Source organism: Brachyhypopomus gauderio, chromosome 4 (assembly GCF_052324685.1).
Source record: "Brachyhypopomus gauderio isolate BG-103 chromosome 4, BGAUD_0.2, whole genome shotgun sequence".
Classification (NCBI taxonomy): Eukaryota; Metazoa; Chordata; class Actinopteri; order Gymnotiformes; family Hypopomidae; genus Brachyhypopomus; species Brachyhypopomus gauderio.
In genome coordinates, this window is record NC_135214.1 from 13,856,811 (window position 1) to 13,876,538 (window position 19,728).

The following is a 19,728-nucleotide window of genomic DNA, read 5'->3' on the forward strand; positions in this document are numbered from 1 at the left end:
GTCTTGTCTTAATTAATCAGTACATATTTCTGTACTTCTTGATGTCTTTAAAAAACACTTTAAATAATTTAAAGTTAATAAAAGCAAAAAACTTATATAAATTCAAAATATTTAAAACTATTTAAAATAGTAAAAATCCATTATTAGTCTACGTCACAGTGACAGCTCCGGACCCTTCCCTGTGGGCGTGCCGTTACGTTGTCTGCGTGTCGTTGTGTCCATATATGTACTTCCGTGGGTGTGGGTTGTCTGTGAGCGTGTTCGTAGTCTCACCTGTGCCTTGTCTCAAGATCACGAGGGTCTGTGTTTATCACCTATTTAATGTGCGTTCGCGCAGTGTCTTGTGCTCGTCTTTGTCTAAAGTTCGTGCTTGAGTGAGCTACATGTGTTCGTGTGCTTGCGCTATTGCGCCGGACTTCACTTTGTCTTCACGAAATAAACCACCGTGTCAACACCAAAGCCGTCTTCGTGCCTGTCTCCACCCAGCATCACACTACATAAACCAGATTTTCTATTGAAGGTCTTCAACAATAGTCTTATCATCTATTTTAGATGTCTGTGTATGACTATATATATATATATATATATATATATATATATATATATATATATATAAACACGATCCTCAACTTCAATAATGAAGGAAAACTTCACATTTTAGGATTTAATTTCCAAATATTGTGTTGCATAAGAAATAGACACAAGATATCAAGCTCACCATCTGTTCCCATCATCATCTGTCCATTCTGTTTTTTCTTCTTTGGCAAATCAAGCCACTGTTCCCATTGCCCTCACTCTTTCATTTTTCCAACATTGTCAATAGAGCCAACAGGGTCCATTTTATAAAGCATGAAGTGTCCCTGAACTTGAGCCGCACTGAGCTCGGAGTGCAGCGCTAGTGCGCACTTGGCAAATCTCTCCCCGCTGGCCGCACACTCCATCGGGTAGAACCTCTGGAACATCTGTGTGAGCTGATAGTGTGTACAGTGTCCAACATGCTGCTTCAGGTCCACACGCCCGGGCCTGATCAGAGCTGGGTCAAGTCTTCAGCATATGACGGGTTAAGCAAACAAAAGCAAGTCGAATGGAGAACATTAGCACTTGGAAAAATCTGTACAACTAAGTCATAATGTAATTACAAAATTAAATGTAATACTGTAATGTTGAAGCAGAGGGGAAGGCCCATAAATGCTGTGAAATGTAAATACTTTATACTTTCATTTATATACTGGAGTATTTATATACTATTATTCACTCATTTTCCCCTTACCTGTCAATGAAATTAGTGGTCATGAACACAATTCTGGCCTCTGAAGAGGCCACTCCATCTAAAGCATTAAGAAGTCCACTAAATGTGAGTCTTCCCATACCCTGGTAGGCCATCGGGTCTGTGAACATCAAACCCAACGTCCAGTCAAAAAAACAGAAGACATTTATGCATTACTAAATGAAACAGGCTTGCTTCACCAACAACACAGCGAACATTTAATAAATACGTGCACGTTGAAAAATCAGATGATCGGGTGCACAAGATGCGTCCCAACGTAGACGTACTGTCAGTGGGCAGCAGGTCGCGACTGACGAAGGCAGCGTCCACGTCCTCCAGCAGAATGATGCTCTGCTGGGGAGCCACGCTCAGCAGGTGGTTCAGGCGGTCGTCCGACAGACTGCGGTCGCTCAGACTCATCAGACATATACTATAGCCCAGCTCCCCAGCCAGGGCCGTTCTAAAAGACACAAGCCAAAGCCCAGAAATATTCAGAACACTCCTACACTCACATGACCTGTGACCAAAGTTGAATCAGTATTTATGAGAAACACTGCATTAAAAAATGCTCTGATTATATGTTATACTTGCAGTACGTTATGGAAGTCTTATTTTTGACATTGCGTGATAATTACTGACAGTCTGCATAGGAGACAAACTGTACCTGCGAGTTATTTTCTGAGATTCATCTCAGAAAGAATTGTAGTTGTTGCTTACAGCTACCTCTCCCTATTTCTCAAGATTCTGCAGGAGTGGTTGAATTTGTATTATGCTGCCACTAATGCCATTAGGTTCATAAAACCTAATGAAGCTTGAGGTTACCAAGGAGAGTTCTTTTTCTCCATGCAATGATTATATATTCCTGGTCTGTCTGATGGACACAATAAGGTGCAACACAGACACCCCCTGAGCTTGTTAGTGCAAGAAATAAAATACTCTTCTGAGCAATTTGTCATGTCAGGTATTGCTTTCTCTCCACATGCTGTTTGATCATTCTTGGTCGATTCTCTGATATTGCTGGATTATGCATTTGTACTGCTGGGATTTTAGTAACTCTAGCAAAGTTATATAGTGATGAAAGTCTCACATGAAGCTGCTCTTTCCACAGCCTGGAGGCCCATATAGCAGATATCCCCTTCTGTATGGAATGCCTACAACAAACAAACAAAACCACTAATATCCCGACACTCATAATACACAGATCGAAAGACCTATCGAATGTTACAGTATTACCTCTGTCAATGTACCACTTCGGATTGCTTATAAATTCCTTCACATCATCCACAATCCTCTCTGCCACCCCATTCTCCAGGACGACGGAGGACAAGGGGCGTCGTCGCCGTGGGAACCCAAAGGGCCTCCACTCCGCCCCCATGGCAGTGTACATCACGGTGCGGCCCTCCTCCTGCTTCAGAGCCAGCTCTCGTGCTGCACAAGCAAGCGGTTGATGCATCAGTGAACTCGGAATAAAAACTCTGACGAATTAATAAAGGGCAGTATTGCCACGTACCACAGATATTCAGTTCAGGCTTGAAATCCCACTGCTGAAACATGTCAGACTTAATAAAGGGATGATAAGTGATAAGTCAAACTAAGTGGTGATGAGTCAAACTCTGGTCCTCCACTTGTGAGAAGAAACTGCTGCTGCAAGTCATGTATTCCAGACACCCAAAGCAATTGAAACAAGCTTTTATTGAACACTTAAACACATCCCAAATGCTGACTGGTACCTACCTTCCTGAAGTATGTTGAAGAATATTTGCTTGTCTCTGCCCAGGGCTGTGAAGGTGACGGATTCCCAAGGAGTTCCTGTGTGCAGGTCCACCATCTGCTTCTCCCTGGTCCTCTCCACTCTTATCCACTTTCTCCCATACCTATAACAGACCAACTCTGTTCATAACATTATTCCTTCATTATGCTTCCAAACTGGTGGTTATATCCATCCAACAATATCTTACCATTCAGCTTTTTGCCCTTATGGTATCATTTTCATGGTATTGCCAGTATGTCATGCTTGATTCATGTTTGGACTACTGTAGTCAATTCTACACAATGATATTCATGAAAATCCTGACAATGAGTTTGACTGGTGAACTCTGATATCTCAGGCCCTTCTGACACCCGTGATTCTCAACTAGAGAACCTAGTGAGTGAACCTGTGGTGCCTCACCAAATGATGTGGTTTCCCGGACTCGGATGGAAGTCAAACTGCGTCCGGATGCGTCCGCTCTCGTGCTGTGTGTAGGAGGTCTCCACGCTCAGATGCTGTGTATGCTTGGCATGTTTAGTAATCCAACTCAGCAACCAATGGTAGCTCTTATCTCGGCTTGGAACCTCCAGAGTGATCATGTAATGACGCCTGAAGAGGATCATGCCTATCTGGGACCCCTTCCTGGCCAGTGCAATTGCAGTGCCGACACCAACAAGCCCAAAGCCAGCCCCGAAGTAGGGGTTGTCCTTCAGTGCGCCAAGGAAGTCAGACAGGGGCATTGTCAAAGCGTACTAAACGTTTTACCTCGGGATCAGGGGCAATAGTTATGATTGCCTCTTCTGAGCGCTCTACAAAGAAAAATATCAGAAACACCCGTTTATACTAGCCAGGGTAGCTAGATATTTAACAAGACTATGAAACAGGACAAACATTCTTTCAAAACTATATTTAAGGGTTGTTCAGTTACGTTAACCAGATAGCTAACTAGCTAGTACCCTATGTAATTTACCTTGAATGAACTTACTTTAATGGAATGATCATCTCGCCAAGCCCTAGCTAGCAACACATCTCAGTGGTTGCATAAAACAGGTTAAATAAATCCATGATTGCTGTTAGAGTCAGTAAGTTAGAGGTACAGTGAGCCCTTGTTGAACCACACCGGTGCTTTCTCATTGGGCAAATGCATAGGACAAATCACATTGGCGACCACCATGACACTTCCGTTGTTCAGGAAAACGTGTCCGCCTGAAACTGAAACCACCAAAATAGTTCCACAACATAACATGTTAATAAGACATTGTTCAAACGAAATAACGTATTAGACCTGCGTGTCATAAGAAATAAAAATTATAATCGCTCGTCTTAAATTAAAATTTAAACGTTTACGCGGCAGCAAGTTAACTTCTTCCAGCGTGGAGTGCGAGAATAGCAGTAGCAGTAATGAAACAGAAATGGCGCCGCTTGCACGACGTTTCATCAACAGCGTAAGTGAAGGTAATAAAAACATCAATTAACTAGAATGTAACTGGCAGCGGGTATCGGGTATTCTGCTGAATCCTGTTCTTTTTACAAACTCTCATTATGTAAACAAGGAGAGTGTGCTAGCTTGATAGATGATAACATTAGATGGCCTAGCCCGCTGAAAATGCGTTGTTTTCCAGAGTGAATACGTCCGAAAACGGAGGCAGTAGGTCTTCATTCTGTTTCGGTATTAGTTAAGTTACATTTCAGCGGACTCACAAGGTGTCATCGTTGTTTAATATCACGGTATGCTCTTAAAAGCGTAGATAATGGTCTTTATTTGGTCACCTTTTTCATTTGTTTAAAACGTAGATAGCTAGTTAAACAGTGCATAAAGTCAAAGTGAAAATCATTGTGGCATGTTTTTAACCCTTTATTTTGTTTTATTATTTTCTTTTGTAGTATAGAATTATCTGCAGTTCTTAACTAATAATCTCATTTCATAATTTGCAGGTTTGCCTGTGGAAGTATTGTGGCATATAGAGAGGTCTGACTCAGTCATGGACACCTGCATGTTCTGAGCTTCTCTTGTGAACATCCATCCTCCATTCAGTGATTTAAGGATTTACCAGTTAGTGATTAACATCAGTTTCAAGATGAAAGAACAAAAAATAGGCCAGTGCAATAAAGAACATGTTCATACAGCATACAGCTGGATAATTGTGTGATAGAAGTTTCAAATAGGGTAAGCTGCACATGTGTTCTTATGAAAGCGGCAATAATCCACCAAAAAAGACCAGCCACATAATTGTTTGTTTAATAAAATCTGTTTATTCCCCTCTTTTTTCCTGAAGAAATTCTTAAATAGCTGGTAAGAAGGAGAAAGTCAATATGAGTACATTAGATAAGAAAAACAAACGTGGAATTCAGAAAAAGAGAAAGGTTCAAAAACACTGTTTGACTCAAGATGGGGAGGTTGATATTGAGATTCCATGCCCCGAAAGAAAGAAAAAGAAAGACAAAAGAGTAAAGGTCCTCAAGGGACATGCAACTCTGCCCTCCAGCCAAGGTGAGCACAAAGGGTTAATTAAAAGTACCTTATTTCAAAAACGCTGCATTATATTTTATTTTCCTTATATTTTTGTTATTATATTGTAATACTATTGTTAATTAACACTCTCCTTAATTAAAGCAGCCTCTGGGCAGGTAATATACGGCGTAGATTATTATTCTCACATTATTTGTTTATTGCAGATCACGTAGAAGAGGGTACAGAGCACATGTTTCGCACTCACATATGCACGGAATGCCGGCGTTGCTTTAAGACCCGCTCACACCTGATGGAGCACATGCGTCTCCATTTTCCTGACCCCAGCCTGCAGTGCCCCACCTGCAAGCACTACTTCACCAGCAAGAGCAAGCTGCGTGTGCACATGCTCCGCGAGTCCGGCGAGAAGCTCCACCGCTGTCACCTGTGCGAGTACAGCGCGGTGGAACGCAACACGCTCCGGCGCCACCTCGTCAGCGTGCACGGCCACCAAGGCGAAGACGCCGGCACCCCAGACCTGTACGCCTGCCCCACCTGCCAGAAGAGCTTTCGGCAGAGTCAGGCGTTGAAGAGCCACATGAAGGCCCATCACACGACGAGCGACGGCCAGGCCCTGCTCTGCTTCCAGCAGGGATGCTCCTTTCAGTGCACGGGGAAAAAGCAGCTACAGAAGCACGTGTCCGACGTGCACGGCGTCAGAGCCACGGAGTGCCGTCACCACGCCTGCAGCGCGCTGTTCGGTACCCGGGAGGACATGGAGGCCCACTTCCGGACCCATCAGGCTTTTCACTGCACGCTGTGCAGCTTCGCCTGCTCCAACAAGAGCCTCTTCCAGCAGCACAAAAGACAGGGCCACGTGGGCGAGACACGCATCGGCTGTAGCTTCTGCTCCTTCAGCACCTTCAACCCAGTGGAGTTTGAGCAGCACGTCGGCCATCTTCACGCCAACGAGAAGACGCACAGGTGTCAGGAGTGCAGCTTTGTGACCGCGCACAAAAGAGTCCTGAAGAGACACGTGCTGATGCACACGGGTGAGCTCACCTCTTTATGCCTTCTGCTTTTGTTCCGTTCATTTGAAATGTACATTTTTGTTTGTTTGAGATATTATTCACAAAACAAATGCATTTATTCACAGGCGAAAAGCCCCACAAATGTGCGCTGTGTGACTTCAGATGCCGGGACGAGACGTATCTCTCCAAGCACATGCTGACGCATTCTGATGACAAACAACATATGTGCTCAGAATGTGGCTATGTCACCAAGTGGAAACATTATCTGAACGTGCACATGCGCAAACACACTGGTGATCTCCGGTGTGTTAGGCTCTTGATCTGTTTTCAGCAACATTTATAACACTTCATAACACATATGACATGTAACACGATGTCTTGTTCTGTCACAGGTACAAGTGCAACCAGTGCATGTACCGCTGCCACCGCATCGACCAGCTGAACAGTCATAAACTCCGTCATCAAGCTAAAACCTTGATTTGCGAGGTGTGCGCCTACACTTGCAAGCGGAAGTCTGAACTGCAGAAACACATGCAGCTTAAACACTCTACAGGTGCTGAGCCCCAGCCGCCTCTTTACCAGTGCAAGTTCTGTGCGTATTCAACAAAGTACCGGCAAGCGCTGCACAACCATGAAAATTGCAAACATACTCGGACAAGGGAGTTCCGCTGCGCACTGTGCCCCTACACCACCTTTAGCAACACCGGGCTGTTCCTGCACAAACGCAAGGTCCATGGGTATGTGCCCGGGGATGTGAAATGGCTGGAGACGTATGCAGAAAAAGAACGACAGAAGAACTCTGTGGATGTCATGCAGAATTTTTACGTTAAAGTTGCAGGTCCTCGTAGAGCAGTTGAGGAAAAGTCAGGAAGTCCAGTGGATTCTGAAGGCAATACACAAAACGCTAACCAAGTGGAAAATAACATGATAGTCAGTTGCCATATTCCCCATATGTGTGAAACAGCAAATAATTCAGACACTGCCAATACAATCTTAGAACACCAGGTCAGTTTTGCTGTTAATTCACTTAGAGATGAAACACAAACAGATAAGATCAATGTTGGAAATCAAGCTGCTGTCCTTGGCCAGCAGCAATGTGGCATTTTGACTTCATTAGCAGGCACTGAAAATCCACAGATGGCTCCCCTGGATACCGAGACAGAAAATGAGGGAGTCGCAGCCATGACTGTGTCTATAGATGCCGCTCCTGAGTCTCACATGCCATGTGATGTCCCTCAGATCTCTCTGGAGACTGTAAGTGAAGAGGAAGATGTTGCCATGTCAGGCTATGAGGATGGCAGTACAACTAACGAGCAGTTATTATACAGAGCAAATGAGATTTTGGAGGACGAACCCCAAACCTCAACAGCCAATCAATTAGCCTCCTCCTCTTCCTCGGACCATGCAGGTCAGACTGGAGGTTCAGAAACTTTGCTTCAGGCCATGAGGAGGCGGGACAAAGACCAAGCGGAGGTCCTGATCCTGGAGGGTAGAGTGCAGATGATGGTGGTCCAGACACAAAACGACATCTACCGGTGTGACCGCTGCTCGTACGTGACCCGTAAACACGCGGCGTTGGTGCGGCACTGCAGGTCCTCCTGCCAGGTGATGAAGGCTGCGCTCCAGTGTCAGGACTGCGGCTTACGCTTCAAACAGCTGCGCTCCTTTAACACGCACCGTTTAAGGAAGTGCCGTGTACTGCAGAAGAAGAAAAAAACAATGTTTCCCGAGAACACCAGGCCTGATGGCACTGCACAGGGACAGAATAAAACAAACACTGAGCATAAGTTGTCACCTGTCACAGGGACAGGTCCGTATGAGGAGGAGACACGGGAGCTCGCACAGGAAGATAAAATGGCAGACGCTGGCTCAGAGAACAAGGAGACGACTGATGGTTCCGAGTCCCTGAGCTTGTCAAATGTGGAAATATGTGATTATCATGACGATGGTGGCAAGTTCACCTGCAAAATATGTTCCTTTTCATGTAGCAGAAAGGCCACAATAGACCGCCACTGTGCCACCTGCTCCAAACGCGCATCTAAAAGACAGCTTACTGCGATTGGCTCGGAGCCAGAGGATCAGCATAGTGAGACAGACTGTGAGGACGAGGAGGAGCAAGACACAGGAAACACTACAGGGCACTTGGGAGAGAAAGCAGCATGGAGCAAAAAGCGATTATCCTGTCCGAGCTGTCCGTTCGTTTGCCACCAGAAGAGGGCGCTGGCGAGCCACCAGAAGCGGGGCTGTCTGAGGCCCGGGGAGACGCAGTGCCAGCTCTGTTCCTTCGTGGCCAGGTCCGAGAAGTCACTGAAGCATCACTTCCTGATTCACAGCAGAGAAACGGAGATCAAGAGGGGTAAGAGGGCGCAGCTGTGCTGCAGGCTCTGTTCCTTCACGTGTAAGCAGGAGAGATGCATGACGCAGCACGTGGCCCTGAGGCACGAGGGCCTTCGTCCCTTCAGCTGTCGCTTCTGCGATTTCAGCACGGCACGGCGCCACCGCCTGGACGCCCACGAGTCCATACACACGGGCGTGGGGAGGCACCGGTGCGAGCTGTGCGCTCACACGTTCGGCACCTCGTCCAAGCTGCGTCTGCACCGCCAGCGCATCCACGACAAGCGGGCCACGCACTTCTGCGCCCTGTGCGACTACAAAGGCTACAACCCGACCGACGTCGGACGCCACACCCTCAGCTGCCACACGGGGGAGCTGCTGCACCCCTGCGGTCGGTGCGAGGCCCGGTTCAGCTCCGAAATCGCCTTGAGGCAGCATTGCAAGCGCACTCACCAGACGCCCAGCAGTCACGACTGCGCCCGCTGTGACTTCTTCTGCTCCAGCCGGGCCAAGCTCAAGGACCACACGCAGCGTGAACATCCTCAAAAGCGGGGCGCTGGCTCACGGGGATCGCAGCCTGCTCCGGAGAAGCAGCGTAAGACCTCTCCCACGCACCAGTGCCCGGATTGTCCGTTCACCTCTGGAAAGAGGCTGCTTCTAATCCAGCACATCTTGGAAGAGCACGAGGGGGAAGATCAAGCGGAAAAAACTCTCAGGTGTGACGTTTGTGGCTTCTCTTGCTCACATCAGCTTGTGTTTGACCAGCACGTCCGTTCCCATGGAGGCACCTGCCTCTACAAGTGCACGGAGTGCGACTTCTCCACCCGTAACAGGCAGAAGATCACCTGGCACATCCGCATCCACACAGGGGAGAAACCCTACCACTGTGAGAAGTGTAGCTACACCTGTGCTGATCCGTCTCGACTGAAGGTATGAAACACCAGCAACGAGGTCGGCGTAGCAACAACCGATGGCCGGTGTTCACATTTACTTTGAACATTTAGTTTTTGGGAAACGTGGCATGTGAAATGTTTACATTTAAAGAGTCATGGAGATTACCTAAAGAATATAAAAGGACACTGTGTTGTTATTGAGTGATTGTTGTTTTTTTCAGTATCACATGAGGATTCACCAGGACGAACGCAAATATCTCTGCCCAGAATGTGGTTACAAATGCAAATGGGTGAACCAGTTGAAGTACCACATGACAAAACATTCGGGTATGAGTACTCTTCACGAATGCAGTGACATTTCCACGTGCCTTTTGAATATTTTGAATATGTACTGTATTATCAATAGAAACAGTAGTTCTTACGCCACGCAGGTTCTTTGTATTGCCCTTCTCATGTACCGTATGAAATCGGGGTGCTTAACATGTTCTTAATCCTCCTTTTGCAAGGAGCCAAATTGTACGCGTGCGAGGAATGCGAGTATCGCACCAACCGCGCCGACGCCCTGCGGGTCCACTGCGAGACGCGCCATCGGGACGTGCGCTCCTTCGTCTGCGAGAAGTGCGGCAAGGCCTTCAAGACACGCTTCCTGCTCAAGACGCACCAGAAGAGGCACAGCGACGAACGCCCGTACGTGTGTTCCGTGTGCCGACGCGGGTTCCGCTGGCCCGCCGGCCTCCGCCACCACTACCTCTCCCACACCAATCAGCTGCCCTTCCGCTGCCTGCACTGCTCCTATCGCGCCAAGCAGAAGTTCCAGGTGGTCAAACATCTGCGCAGGCACCATCCAGGCCAGCCCTTGCACGGTGGGGTGGACAAGGACCCCCAGGTCCCCACGGTCCCTCTGCAAGAGGCCCGGCTTGGATCAAAGGAAGAGGAGGTCACAGAAAGGCAAGGCAGTGCAGAGGAGGTCACGGAAATTGAAGGATCTTAGTCTTTGTGTTATTCTCACACAATCCTGACAGTTACACTTTTGTCTTGGGATACAACTGAAAGTGAATCTTTTATCCTTTTCAAACACTTGTATATTCAAAGGGAAAATCATTATCACGATATGGAAAGAGTATATATAATATCGAAAACAGTATTTTATTTACACTGTTTTTTATATTTTATCATTCTTGTGATACTAGTGGCACTTTTATCACATTTACAGTTAACAATATTGCTTAGTGCTGCAAGTAATGTTCATGCTTTATAGGAATTTGATACCATTTTATTTGAAGTGATTGGCTCTACAATGGGACTGACCAGTGCATCTCGGAGAATATCAGTGAGATAAATAAATAGCTTAAATGGCAGCATACAGCTATCATATGTTTTCCCTCATGGATTTCACAAGAATGTCACAAAAGTACTGCAATTAAAGAGAAACAGAATAATATTAATATTATAGTGTGCAAAATAATATCCCCCCTCTGGTAAGACTACATGTGAAGATTAGCAGGCATAATAGGACACTGAAATTGCAGTGGAAGTTGATAACTACAAGAAGACTTGCTTTGAAATGCTACAAAAACGTTGTTAACAATATCAATAAATTCAATTTAAATAAATAAACATTTTACAATTTTAACTTAAAATTATCTATTTTGGAAATTTCTACACAGGATCTAGAACTCCGTGTTGCATAGATTTTTCAAGGTCTACAACTCATAAAAGTATTCATGCATTAGTTCTACAGTTTAAAAATCCATTGCTATTTAAAACCAGAAAATCACTTACGTCTATATATCTTACAAAGAGCAGTTACATCAAGACTAAACCACTAAATTCTTCTGTTGTGGCTGCCATTGAGGAATTTTTTGTGCTAAGCATTTAAAACAAGACACGTAATTGCAGTATTAGTACGAGTTCTGAACTCGTATTTAAATTCTTATGTGTGTAGACACAACAGCACTGAATAATCAATAATGTGTGGAGACATTCCTCTCAGCATCTTCAGGATGGTCATTCTGCACGTTCTTCAGAAGACGTCTAGGAGACTCTGGGAACCTCAAAGATCTCTGTCATTTTAATGTGCACAAACAGAGAAGAGGGGCAAATGCTGGTGCCATCTTTCGATAAAAGATGGATGTGGCGAAACCCTGGAGGACATCAGAGACAATACACGATGGAAAATCATATATAAAATTGTATATTTTGGCGTGGAGAGAGACTCCTAATGTCCAAATTGCAGACTTGCCTGTCTGAATGCAGGAGAAAGGCAGCGTGTACTGCCCTATAAAATCATTCTTGGATGCCTTATCATAATCTTCCACGACAAAGCGCACGAGTGCCAGCTCGGGGGTATGGATCACAAACTCTAACGTTTCATTCCAGCATGGGTTGAATCCTCCACACATAAGAGAGACACAGAAGGAAACCCATGCTAATGCATGCTCTGGAGCTGACAGTACTGAAACCTCATCACAAAGTGACGGATGATCAGATTAGCAAATCCGCATAAACCGCATGACGGCACAAATGAACAAATTAATATTTTTGTGCGCTATCATATGTCTTGAGAACATCGCAGCTTTTCCTCACCATTGTTCTCAACGTATTTTGTCTCCTGTTTGGTCTGGTCCACAGGAACACCATAGATCTCCACCCTTACAAAGGGGTCAACGATTGAGCCCTCTTTCTTGCTTAGTTTAGGGAGCTGCTGGCCACTAATGACCTAAAAAAAGTTGAAATAGCTTTATTCATATTTCTCTCTGTTGTGTAAGGCTGGATGTTAATAAACAGATTTGTGACTCTTGTCATGCCTGAATAGCGAGGTTGAGGGGACAGTAATCCCTGCGGTCCTGTGGCCTGTCTGGATCGAAACATTCCACTCGGTTACGCAGGATGTCAGGTTTGAGAACGTACCCACAACGGTTATTCTGACTAAACAGACCATCATTAAGATCCATCTCTAGTCCTGCTGTCTGGAAGTTAAGAGCCACTGTGGATTAGAGACATGAAATAATGCAGTTTATATACCACATAATATAGTTTGATGTCCAAGTTACCAACACTCACTGCATTTGTACAATCTATAGAGGTGAGGACTCCCATTATATGCAAATAAAGTATTCACTTTTCATATGACTCTAAAAGAATTGAATGTAAACATGATTTTGTCTGGTGATTTTAGAGTAGGTCCTTACCAATTTGACATCCTACATTCCACATCTCTTGGGGACAGAAGTTTGAAGAGTCTGTCCTCAGGCCGCTAGGATACACTCTGCTCAGCAGCCTTGTGTTGTACTGAACAAAATCACGCCCTATTGGACACAGTGGACACACAGAGCTTTCACTAATGCATGCAGCACATGAAAAGAAAACAAGTGATTTGTGGTTGAGTCATTGATCATTACCATTAACTGATATACTTTTGAATTGTGATGTCTGTATTAACTGCTGATTCCTAGAGTGATACATAAACCGAGTGTGATTTCTGAGCTTACCGACTTCCTTGATATATTTGCGAGCCTTGGCCTCAGAGAAGGAGGAGATCTCATAAGGCTTGCCGTGGCTACGCGCGTGCTCAAAGCCTCTGAATGGAACCTTCTTGAAGTATATGATAAGGTCTGAGATCTCCTTGGATATATTCATCTTGGATTTCTAATCAACAGCAAACAAGAATATATTTCAAAGAAGTGTTTGAATACAAGGAAGCAAAACAGGCAGTATTTTATTCAGAGAGTGCACTGTAGTTTGGTTGTAGCTGTTAAAAAACAATACGGAGGTCCCCTGCTGGCTGCCCCCGTCAGCAGCAGCAGTATTCTTTGTTTGTCCTGTCAATGTGATGTCGTGTTCGTTCGGTGGGTGCGGCCCAATAGGGAACCCGACACCTGAGGGTCGTTAGTCTTTATATGTCCAGTCTTTTCGGTGGGGGGGAGGGAGACACATAAAATGCTGTGGTCAACAGAAGCTGCGGGTCTATGGATTGGTAGTCTGCTAATCCCTAATACTATACTAATGTAATCATTTGATGTTCCCAACCATAGTCTTGCTAACATTTTTTTTTTTTTTTTTTATTTTGTCTCAATTTACAGTCAAAGTCACCTTTCTCCACTGTACATCAGTTTAGCTGTATTACACCTTTCACACCAGTGCCAATTCCAAGCATCAGTAGAGTGAAGCAGTAAACATCGTAGTGACGGCCATGCTGTGTGTGCAGGCTTGCCTACTTTGCTTTCTGATAGTGAGCTGTCTGTAGTCGGACTGCTCCTGAGTGTTTCCGAAGCTTCATCTTCATCACTCGCTTCACCGCTTATTGGATTGTCTACCTCCAAACACTCCAGTCCACCGATCTTCTTACCTTTCAGCAGGATTTTGCCCTTTAGCTCCTGAAACAAACATACATGAATGCTAGCAATGCTTCCTCGTTTAACACAAACTCTATGAAACATATATAACCATAGCATTACAAAACACTATCAAAACATTGATTTAGTTAAGGCATCTAACTGTACAAGCTATTTTTATGCCAAGGCTATTAGGTGAAGCGGCTCTCTGGATCGATATCTCTGAATTGTTAATGCTGCATCATCCCTTTCCACACATTGCACCATCCTGTTATGATAGACATGAATATTATTGAATTGTGAATTAATAAAGAAAGTCTGACTGAGTCTGGGATCAGACATCCGTGACGAAGTGGAAAAAGGGTAACGTTTGGCATTGGTATTTAAGGCCAGTGCCAAGACATAAATGTTCTGGATCCTGACGTACCTCAGGAGATGGCAGCTCACTAGGAACCTTGCCATCTAATGTAGTCTTCAGTAACATGTCACCAAGTGTATCCTTTAAGATCTGAGCCATGACTTTCTGTTGTTCTATGCTACACCTGTTTTCGATGGACAAGATTACAGGGTACTCTGATGCCTGAAAAGCAAAGTTGTGGATTGAAAGATCATTTAGAAAGCAAAGTGACTGAGCACATTCTTTCTTTGGTTGAATTCATCATGTTAAACACCAGTCACCTTGAAGGCGTATTTTGCCACTGTGGTAACCACGTCTTTAAAGAAAATCTTGGATGTGAGAGTATGTCCGTGGTAAACAACAGGCTCTCCGTTTGAACCATCCCAGCAGTCGATCTCCAAGCACCGGCAGCCTCTCTTCAGTGCCCTACACAGAAGATGTTAGCTTCTACCCACCAGCAGAACAATCAAACTTGTGCTGAACATGTTTTGAATATCTTCAAAATAAAGGATAAATATGTTCAATACGAAGGATTTTAGAATAAAATAACTTTTCCTGGCAAAGTTATGCCAATTAGTCAAGACACAATGTAGTGTATTCGAGGTGAGGGAAGATGTGTTTTACTGAATGTAGGCCTCCACGCTGCTCCTGCCTTTCAGCTGGTCCTCTAGAAGGTACGTGTTGTGTGAGGAGGAGATATAGTAACGATTGATAGGCTGGGTCATGTCCTGATAGAGGCGCTGGTATTCCGAGTTGTAGATGGAGCCCTCAGCCGAAGTCAGATACATCAGGAAGCCATCGATTGACATGATGTGACAGGTTTTTCCTGTCCGGAACACAAAAGAAATCACAATGAATTCAATAAATCAGTAAAGCACTTCTGCTTAAAAATGTTTCAATAAATGTAAGAGAATGCTGTGTTGCTGTTTTATTCTGAGCTCTTATAAAATACTGCCGTAGCATTAGCTAAATAAACTCTAATGGTTTCTTCACTGAATTCTTTGCTCAGTATCAATATCAGGAGTCAACAAGTATTGTGCCTTTCATTGGCATCTCTGGGTTGCGTCTCAGAGGGTCAGCACAATATCTTGCCCCAGCAGAAGGCAAAGCTCAGCGCCTTTTTTCTCGAGTGTACCCGTGTCTGACGGTTCATACTGCTGGATCAGCTGCAGCGCGTGTTCGTGACTCCCTTCGCCTTCCAGCTGTTCCTCTCGCAGAAACTCCACCAGGTCACAGTGCGAGAGCGTCTCCCCGTCGCTGGAGTAGTCCTGGAACAGCTCCAGAACGTCGGTCCTCTGGGTGAGCATCTTGTAGAAGAGGATGAATTCGTCCCCCTCCAACATGCCTGTTTTGCTCTTATCAGCCCTCTATGTCAGAAGAGTAGAGAAAGAAACACACAAATAAAGAACTGCAGTGTTCTGTATTTGCAGCATTTAGTAAGTATGTTTATAGGTTAAAAAATACAAAATAAATATGCTTCAAGGTAGAACAGACAGTAAATTCAACGTACATATTCTTGGTATACTGCTCACTGTTGAAATTTGCTTAAATAATTTACAAAAATAAGAGAAGGAGGAGATCTCATAAGATTAAGCCATATAGTGTATTACTGTCTAACTGGTCATTGGCCGGCTACTTGTCCCAAACTTAGAGGAACATGTAACTTTCAGTGTCACCCTAACAGCATCCAAATAAAAATGAGCTTAATTTTGTTTACAGTTTTAAGTCTCATTCAAATCTATATCGATGAGTGTTGTGCAGGTTCATATTCTTCATACTGCAGATCAGCAAACTTTCATTATTGTCCATCTTCTTTGTCCATCTTTGTCCTTCTTTGTCTCCTATTCACTGTATGTGGACATAAACTGTGGTGGTATCTGATGTTCTCCTCACCCTGAAAAGAAGCCGTGCGTGGTCTTCATTCATGTCCATGTTCATAAGCTTCAGCAACCTCCGAGCCTCCTTAAAGCTAATCCTGCCATCCTTGTTTTTGTCTGCCTTAATGAACAAGTCAGAGACCCATCTGAGCAGACAGCGGAATGAAGGAAAACATGTCCTGGTGGTAGTGTTCATATTTAAGTTGATCTCAGTATTGTTAAGGAATTTGGAACTGGGCCTCTTCAAAATGCCTCTGCCTCTGCTGTGAAAGACAGAGGGACAGAGTATCAGACGTGTGCATAAGGAGGATACTGGTCAAGTTTCTCCCTTTTGTCCATGTTTTCCAGGTTCTCAATGAGAGTCCTCATGCCCTGGATCCAAGCCTGGGCCTCCTCGGCAGACTCTGCCACAAGGTCCAGGTTCCCACGGCGCCCATGGAACACCAGAGTGAAACAGCGTTCCGGAGGAAACTCTGCCGCCATGCTCAGGAAGACGTCTGACTGATGGCCTTCCCTCACGGCCTCTACATCACCTACAGAGACTGGGGAGGACACCATAATGTGGAATAGTGAAACACTGTGGACTTAATGCACGTTATGCTCACTGTTGGTTAAGCTTGCAAGCACTCCATTTTCGTTTGAAGCTTTCGAGAGAGACACTTTTAAAATCAACAGTGTTTCAAATCTCAGGATTACCCTACAAATCAGTGAACCTATACGTTTAGAAACCGGAGACCAGTGTAACATTTGTGGTTGTTATGTGTACAATATTGCAATCAACATAATATTTAAAATGCCAAAGAATCAAAGTATTGATTGCGCCAGAACAGAAAAATGAAAATGTATTTTCCTTCTCTTTTATGGATTATACAAATGTAAGTCTCAGGCAGTACCCAGAGTTACACATTAATCCACATAAATTCTGACTAATCCAGCAGAAAAAGATGAACCTAATGGATTTCAGCATGCATGCGAGCAGAGCAGGATTTGACACATCTGAGGACCTACAGGTCGAATAAGAGTTCAAAGCCCAGTTGGATTTATATGCAATGGTCTTGCAGTCGTCCTGTAGTTTGTAGTGACGGTTTCTCCAAATGTGTGACTTTGCTTTGCGAAGGACGCTTCCAGCCTTCATCATTTCAAGACTGGCCTCAATCTGGGAACCTGAAATAGGATGACACACGTCCATGAAGCATGTCTGACATCCTTACACGTCCTTACATGTTAAAAGTGCTTGGGATGAGTATGGGGTTAGGACTTACAGCGTTTCTGGGGAGATCCCATTTTCCACACAGGTTTATCTGTGGAAATGAACACTCTTTAACTGATTTTGCTTTTATCATCCTTCATCTTTGTTAATGCAAATTTTTGTTCAGATCAGCAACTAAACATAGAACATGTTTTTTTTTCAGTAAGGCACATAATCACAGCTCAGCTCACCAGTGACTCAAACACAATGATGAAGCACTCCCTAGAAATACATGTGAGCTGAGATTAAAAATCCCACACAGTGAGCCATTTCTGAAATTGGTCCCTAATTGAAACCCAGTTTAGCTGGTCTGTCAGTCCAAGCCCTTACCTTGGTGCTGAGGCAGCATGAATGGGGAATCTCTGGAGGTTGAGCACAGAACCAAACATATCACAATGAAAATGAAACTATCTCCAGAAGGAAAGTATACTATTGGAGCATGTGGGACCTCTCCGGTGTCTTAATAGTGTTCCATACAATTATGGCATACTGCTTCTTACATGGAAAACAATGGAATTTTACTTATTTAATTCAAAACAGGGGAAGATTATATCAACACTCAACTTTTTAAATGTTCTTGATATTTGGTGAATAAAAACACCACTAACTTGACTACCGTACGAACTGATGGAATACACCAAGCAGGAGCAGCAATGAACGCACAGTACATCATCACAAGAACGCCTTATGTCGTTTCCTTTTTACAGTCCTCTAAACGATGGACAATGTATATGAGAAAAAGACAAAACTACACAGGCATACAATAACTGTGACCTAACAGGTTCCTTCTTCCCTGCTGTAATGTGATCCCTTTACTAAACTGCAGGCAGGGACAAAGTTACATCCCGACCACATCTGCTCTACTAAGGCAGCCACCTGGCAGTCGGCTACAGCTGAGAGTGATAATTCCTTCCAAACAGGAATGGATGTGAAGCCAGAAGGCAGTGAGCAACAGTACTCACCAGACTGGAAAGTGTCCTCTCGATGCAGACCTGTGATGGAAGAAACGCTACTGGTGACTTGGGAACCAGGGTGTGTCTAGGGAGCCCAGGCTTTCTGCTATGCTGAGAGAAATGCGGGGAGAGTGGATTCAACGCTGCCTCCTTCCTAATCCCTCCCTCTTCTCTGCTCGCCCCTCCCACCCTCCCTTTATGTTTATTCCATCAGCCACCAATCTGTTGATCATGATCTTCTTTCATTCTGTATTGATTCAGTCCTACCCACAAAATATTCTTAGTATATCTTCAACTTGTCTTAAGGTCACATCTTCAAGTATTGAGTTTTAAGTTCAATAGATGTAAAAAAAAAAAGATGTTAAAAGGCTGCAGCTGATTTCTTATGACAAGAATTAAAAAGAGGAAAATAAAAAAGACAACATTAAGTAAGACAGATATTAATAACCAGTCAATTTTTATGAGTAAAAGTAGCAGTGTTGCACGCAAGGTCCCGGACATAAAGTACAGATGTCCTTCACATTTGTTGTTGATATTCTGTTTTCATTCTGCATTGATTTATAATCCTGTTTCTCTGGAAACCCTCTACAGTTTTAAACACTGTGCACTGCAGATACTTTAAAAAATCCAATCCTTCCAGTGGGTGGTCATATCTTTTTCCTCTCTCTCAGGGCTTCTACCAGAGGGTGCAGAATACCATAACCTAAGACTGTGCTACTCTGGACTGAGACTGATGACATTTCTGGGATCTGTTGGAGGAAATTCTTCAGCTTGGGGGTCATGTCCCCATCCACCTCTCTCATCACTGGGACGAGGAGTATATAACCACCCTTGTGTGGTGAGGTAGGGAGTTATTTGGTTGATAAGTGAAGGAAGTCAATATGCACGGGTGGACATGAACTGTTAGGGTTGCCAAGTACCCGTTGGTGTTCAGAGACTCCTGTGGTTGTATTACTTTTCCAAGATCATGCCAGGAAACCATCCCCCAGACATGTACACTGCCACCACCGCCTTGAGTGTGGCCTATGGTTGTCTGATCAGTCTGTTCTCACGCTTTTGGTGGCATACATGCCATTATACGTCCACTTTATGCAGCATGAACCTGGATTTGTCTGAGAAGGCATGTTTTCCCAATCCTCCGGTGTGCAATTACAATACTTCCATACAAACTGGAGGTGACGTTGAGCATGAACC

At 44.4% G+C, this 19,728-nt stretch overlaps 3 protein-coding genes across 9 annotated transcripts; 1 reads left to right on the forward strand and 2 right to left on the reverse strand.

Moving 5' to 3' along the window:
* Positions 1 to 133: 133 nt before the first annotated feature.
* On the reverse strand, positions 134 to 4,270 carry bcs1l (BCS1 ubiquinol-cytochrome c reductase complex chaperone). 4 transcript variants are annotated; one of them, XR_013130418.1, is made up of 9 exons: positions 4,003 to 4,270; positions 3,438 to 3,826; positions 3,002 to 3,141; positions 2,501 to 2,695; positions 2,355 to 2,418; positions 1,555 to 1,727; positions 1,271 to 1,388; positions 719 to 1,044; positions 134 to 493 (listed from the first exon to the last, which is right to left on the reverse strand). XR_013130418.1 is itself a non-coding variant. In XM_077002437.1 (8 exons), exons 2-8 carry the CDS (start codon positions 3,755 to 3,757, stop codon positions 792 to 794), a joined length of 1,263 nt encoding a protein of 420 aa, XP_076858552.1. In that variant the 5' UTR covers positions 3,758 to 3,826; positions 4,003 to 4,270; the 3' UTR covers positions 650 to 791. The 4 variants fall into 4 exon arrangements, 3 of the variants coding, with proteins under 3 accessions (XP_076858552.1, XP_076858554.1, XP_076858553.1); XM_077002437.1 differs by lacking the exon at positions 134 to 493 and having other exon boundaries at positions 650 to 1,044; XM_077002439.1 differs by lacking the exons at positions 134 to 493; positions 3,438 to 3,826; positions 4,003 to 4,270 and adding an exon at positions 2,778 to 2,811 and having other exon boundaries at positions 650 to 1,044; positions 3,002 to 3,112.
* Positions 4,271 to 4,337: 67 nt separating this feature from the next.
* znf142 (zinc finger protein 142) lies at positions 4,338 to 11,622 on the forward strand. 3 transcript variants are annotated; one of them, XM_077002430.1, is made up of 8 exons: positions 4,338 to 4,462; positions 4,953 to 5,184; positions 5,294 to 5,508; positions 5,694 to 6,518; positions 6,623 to 6,800; positions 6,890 to 9,761; positions 9,946 to 10,051; positions 10,231 to 11,622. In XM_077002430.1, the coding sequence occupies exons 3-8, from the start codon at positions 5,331 to 5,333 to the stop codon at positions 10,713 to 10,715; spliced, it is 4,644 nt and encodes a 1,547-aa protein (XP_076858545.1). In that variant the 5' UTR covers positions 4,338 to 4,462; positions 4,953 to 5,184; positions 5,294 to 5,330; the 3' UTR covers positions 10,716 to 11,622. The 3 variants fall into 3 exon arrangements, with proteins under 3 accessions (XP_076858545.1, XP_076858544.1, XP_076858547.1); XM_077002429.1 differs by having other exon boundaries at positions 4,353 to 4,472; XM_077002432.1 differs by lacking the exon at positions 4,338 to 4,462 and adding an exon at positions 4,615 to 4,745.
* Positions 11,623 to 11,732: 110 nt separating this feature from the next.
* plcd4b (phospholipase C, delta 4b) lies at positions 11,733 to 18,671 on the reverse strand. 2 transcript variants are annotated; one of them, XM_077002434.1, is made up of 16 exons: positions 18,544 to 18,671; positions 17,595 to 17,633; positions 17,341 to 17,496; positions 16,646 to 16,874; positions 16,349 to 16,478; positions 15,591 to 15,822; positions 15,080 to 15,281; positions 14,737 to 14,881; positions 14,486 to 14,638; positions 13,942 to 14,100; positions 13,216 to 13,372; positions 12,916 to 13,032; positions 12,532 to 12,710; positions 12,311 to 12,443; positions 11,967 to 12,116; positions 11,733 to 11,868 (listed from the first exon to the last, which is right to left on the reverse strand). In XM_077002434.1, exons 2-16 carry the CDS (start codon positions 17,614 to 17,616, stop codon positions 11,759 to 11,761), a joined length of 2,274 nt encoding a protein of 757 aa, XP_076858549.1. In that variant the 5' UTR covers positions 17,617 to 17,633; positions 18,544 to 18,671; the 3' UTR covers positions 11,733 to 11,758. The 2 variants fall into 2 exon arrangements, with proteins under 2 accessions (XP_076858549.1, XP_076858548.1); XM_077002433.1 differs by having other exon boundaries at positions 11,759 to 12,116.
* Between the last annotated feature and the right edge of the window lie 1,057 nt (positions 18,672 to 19,728).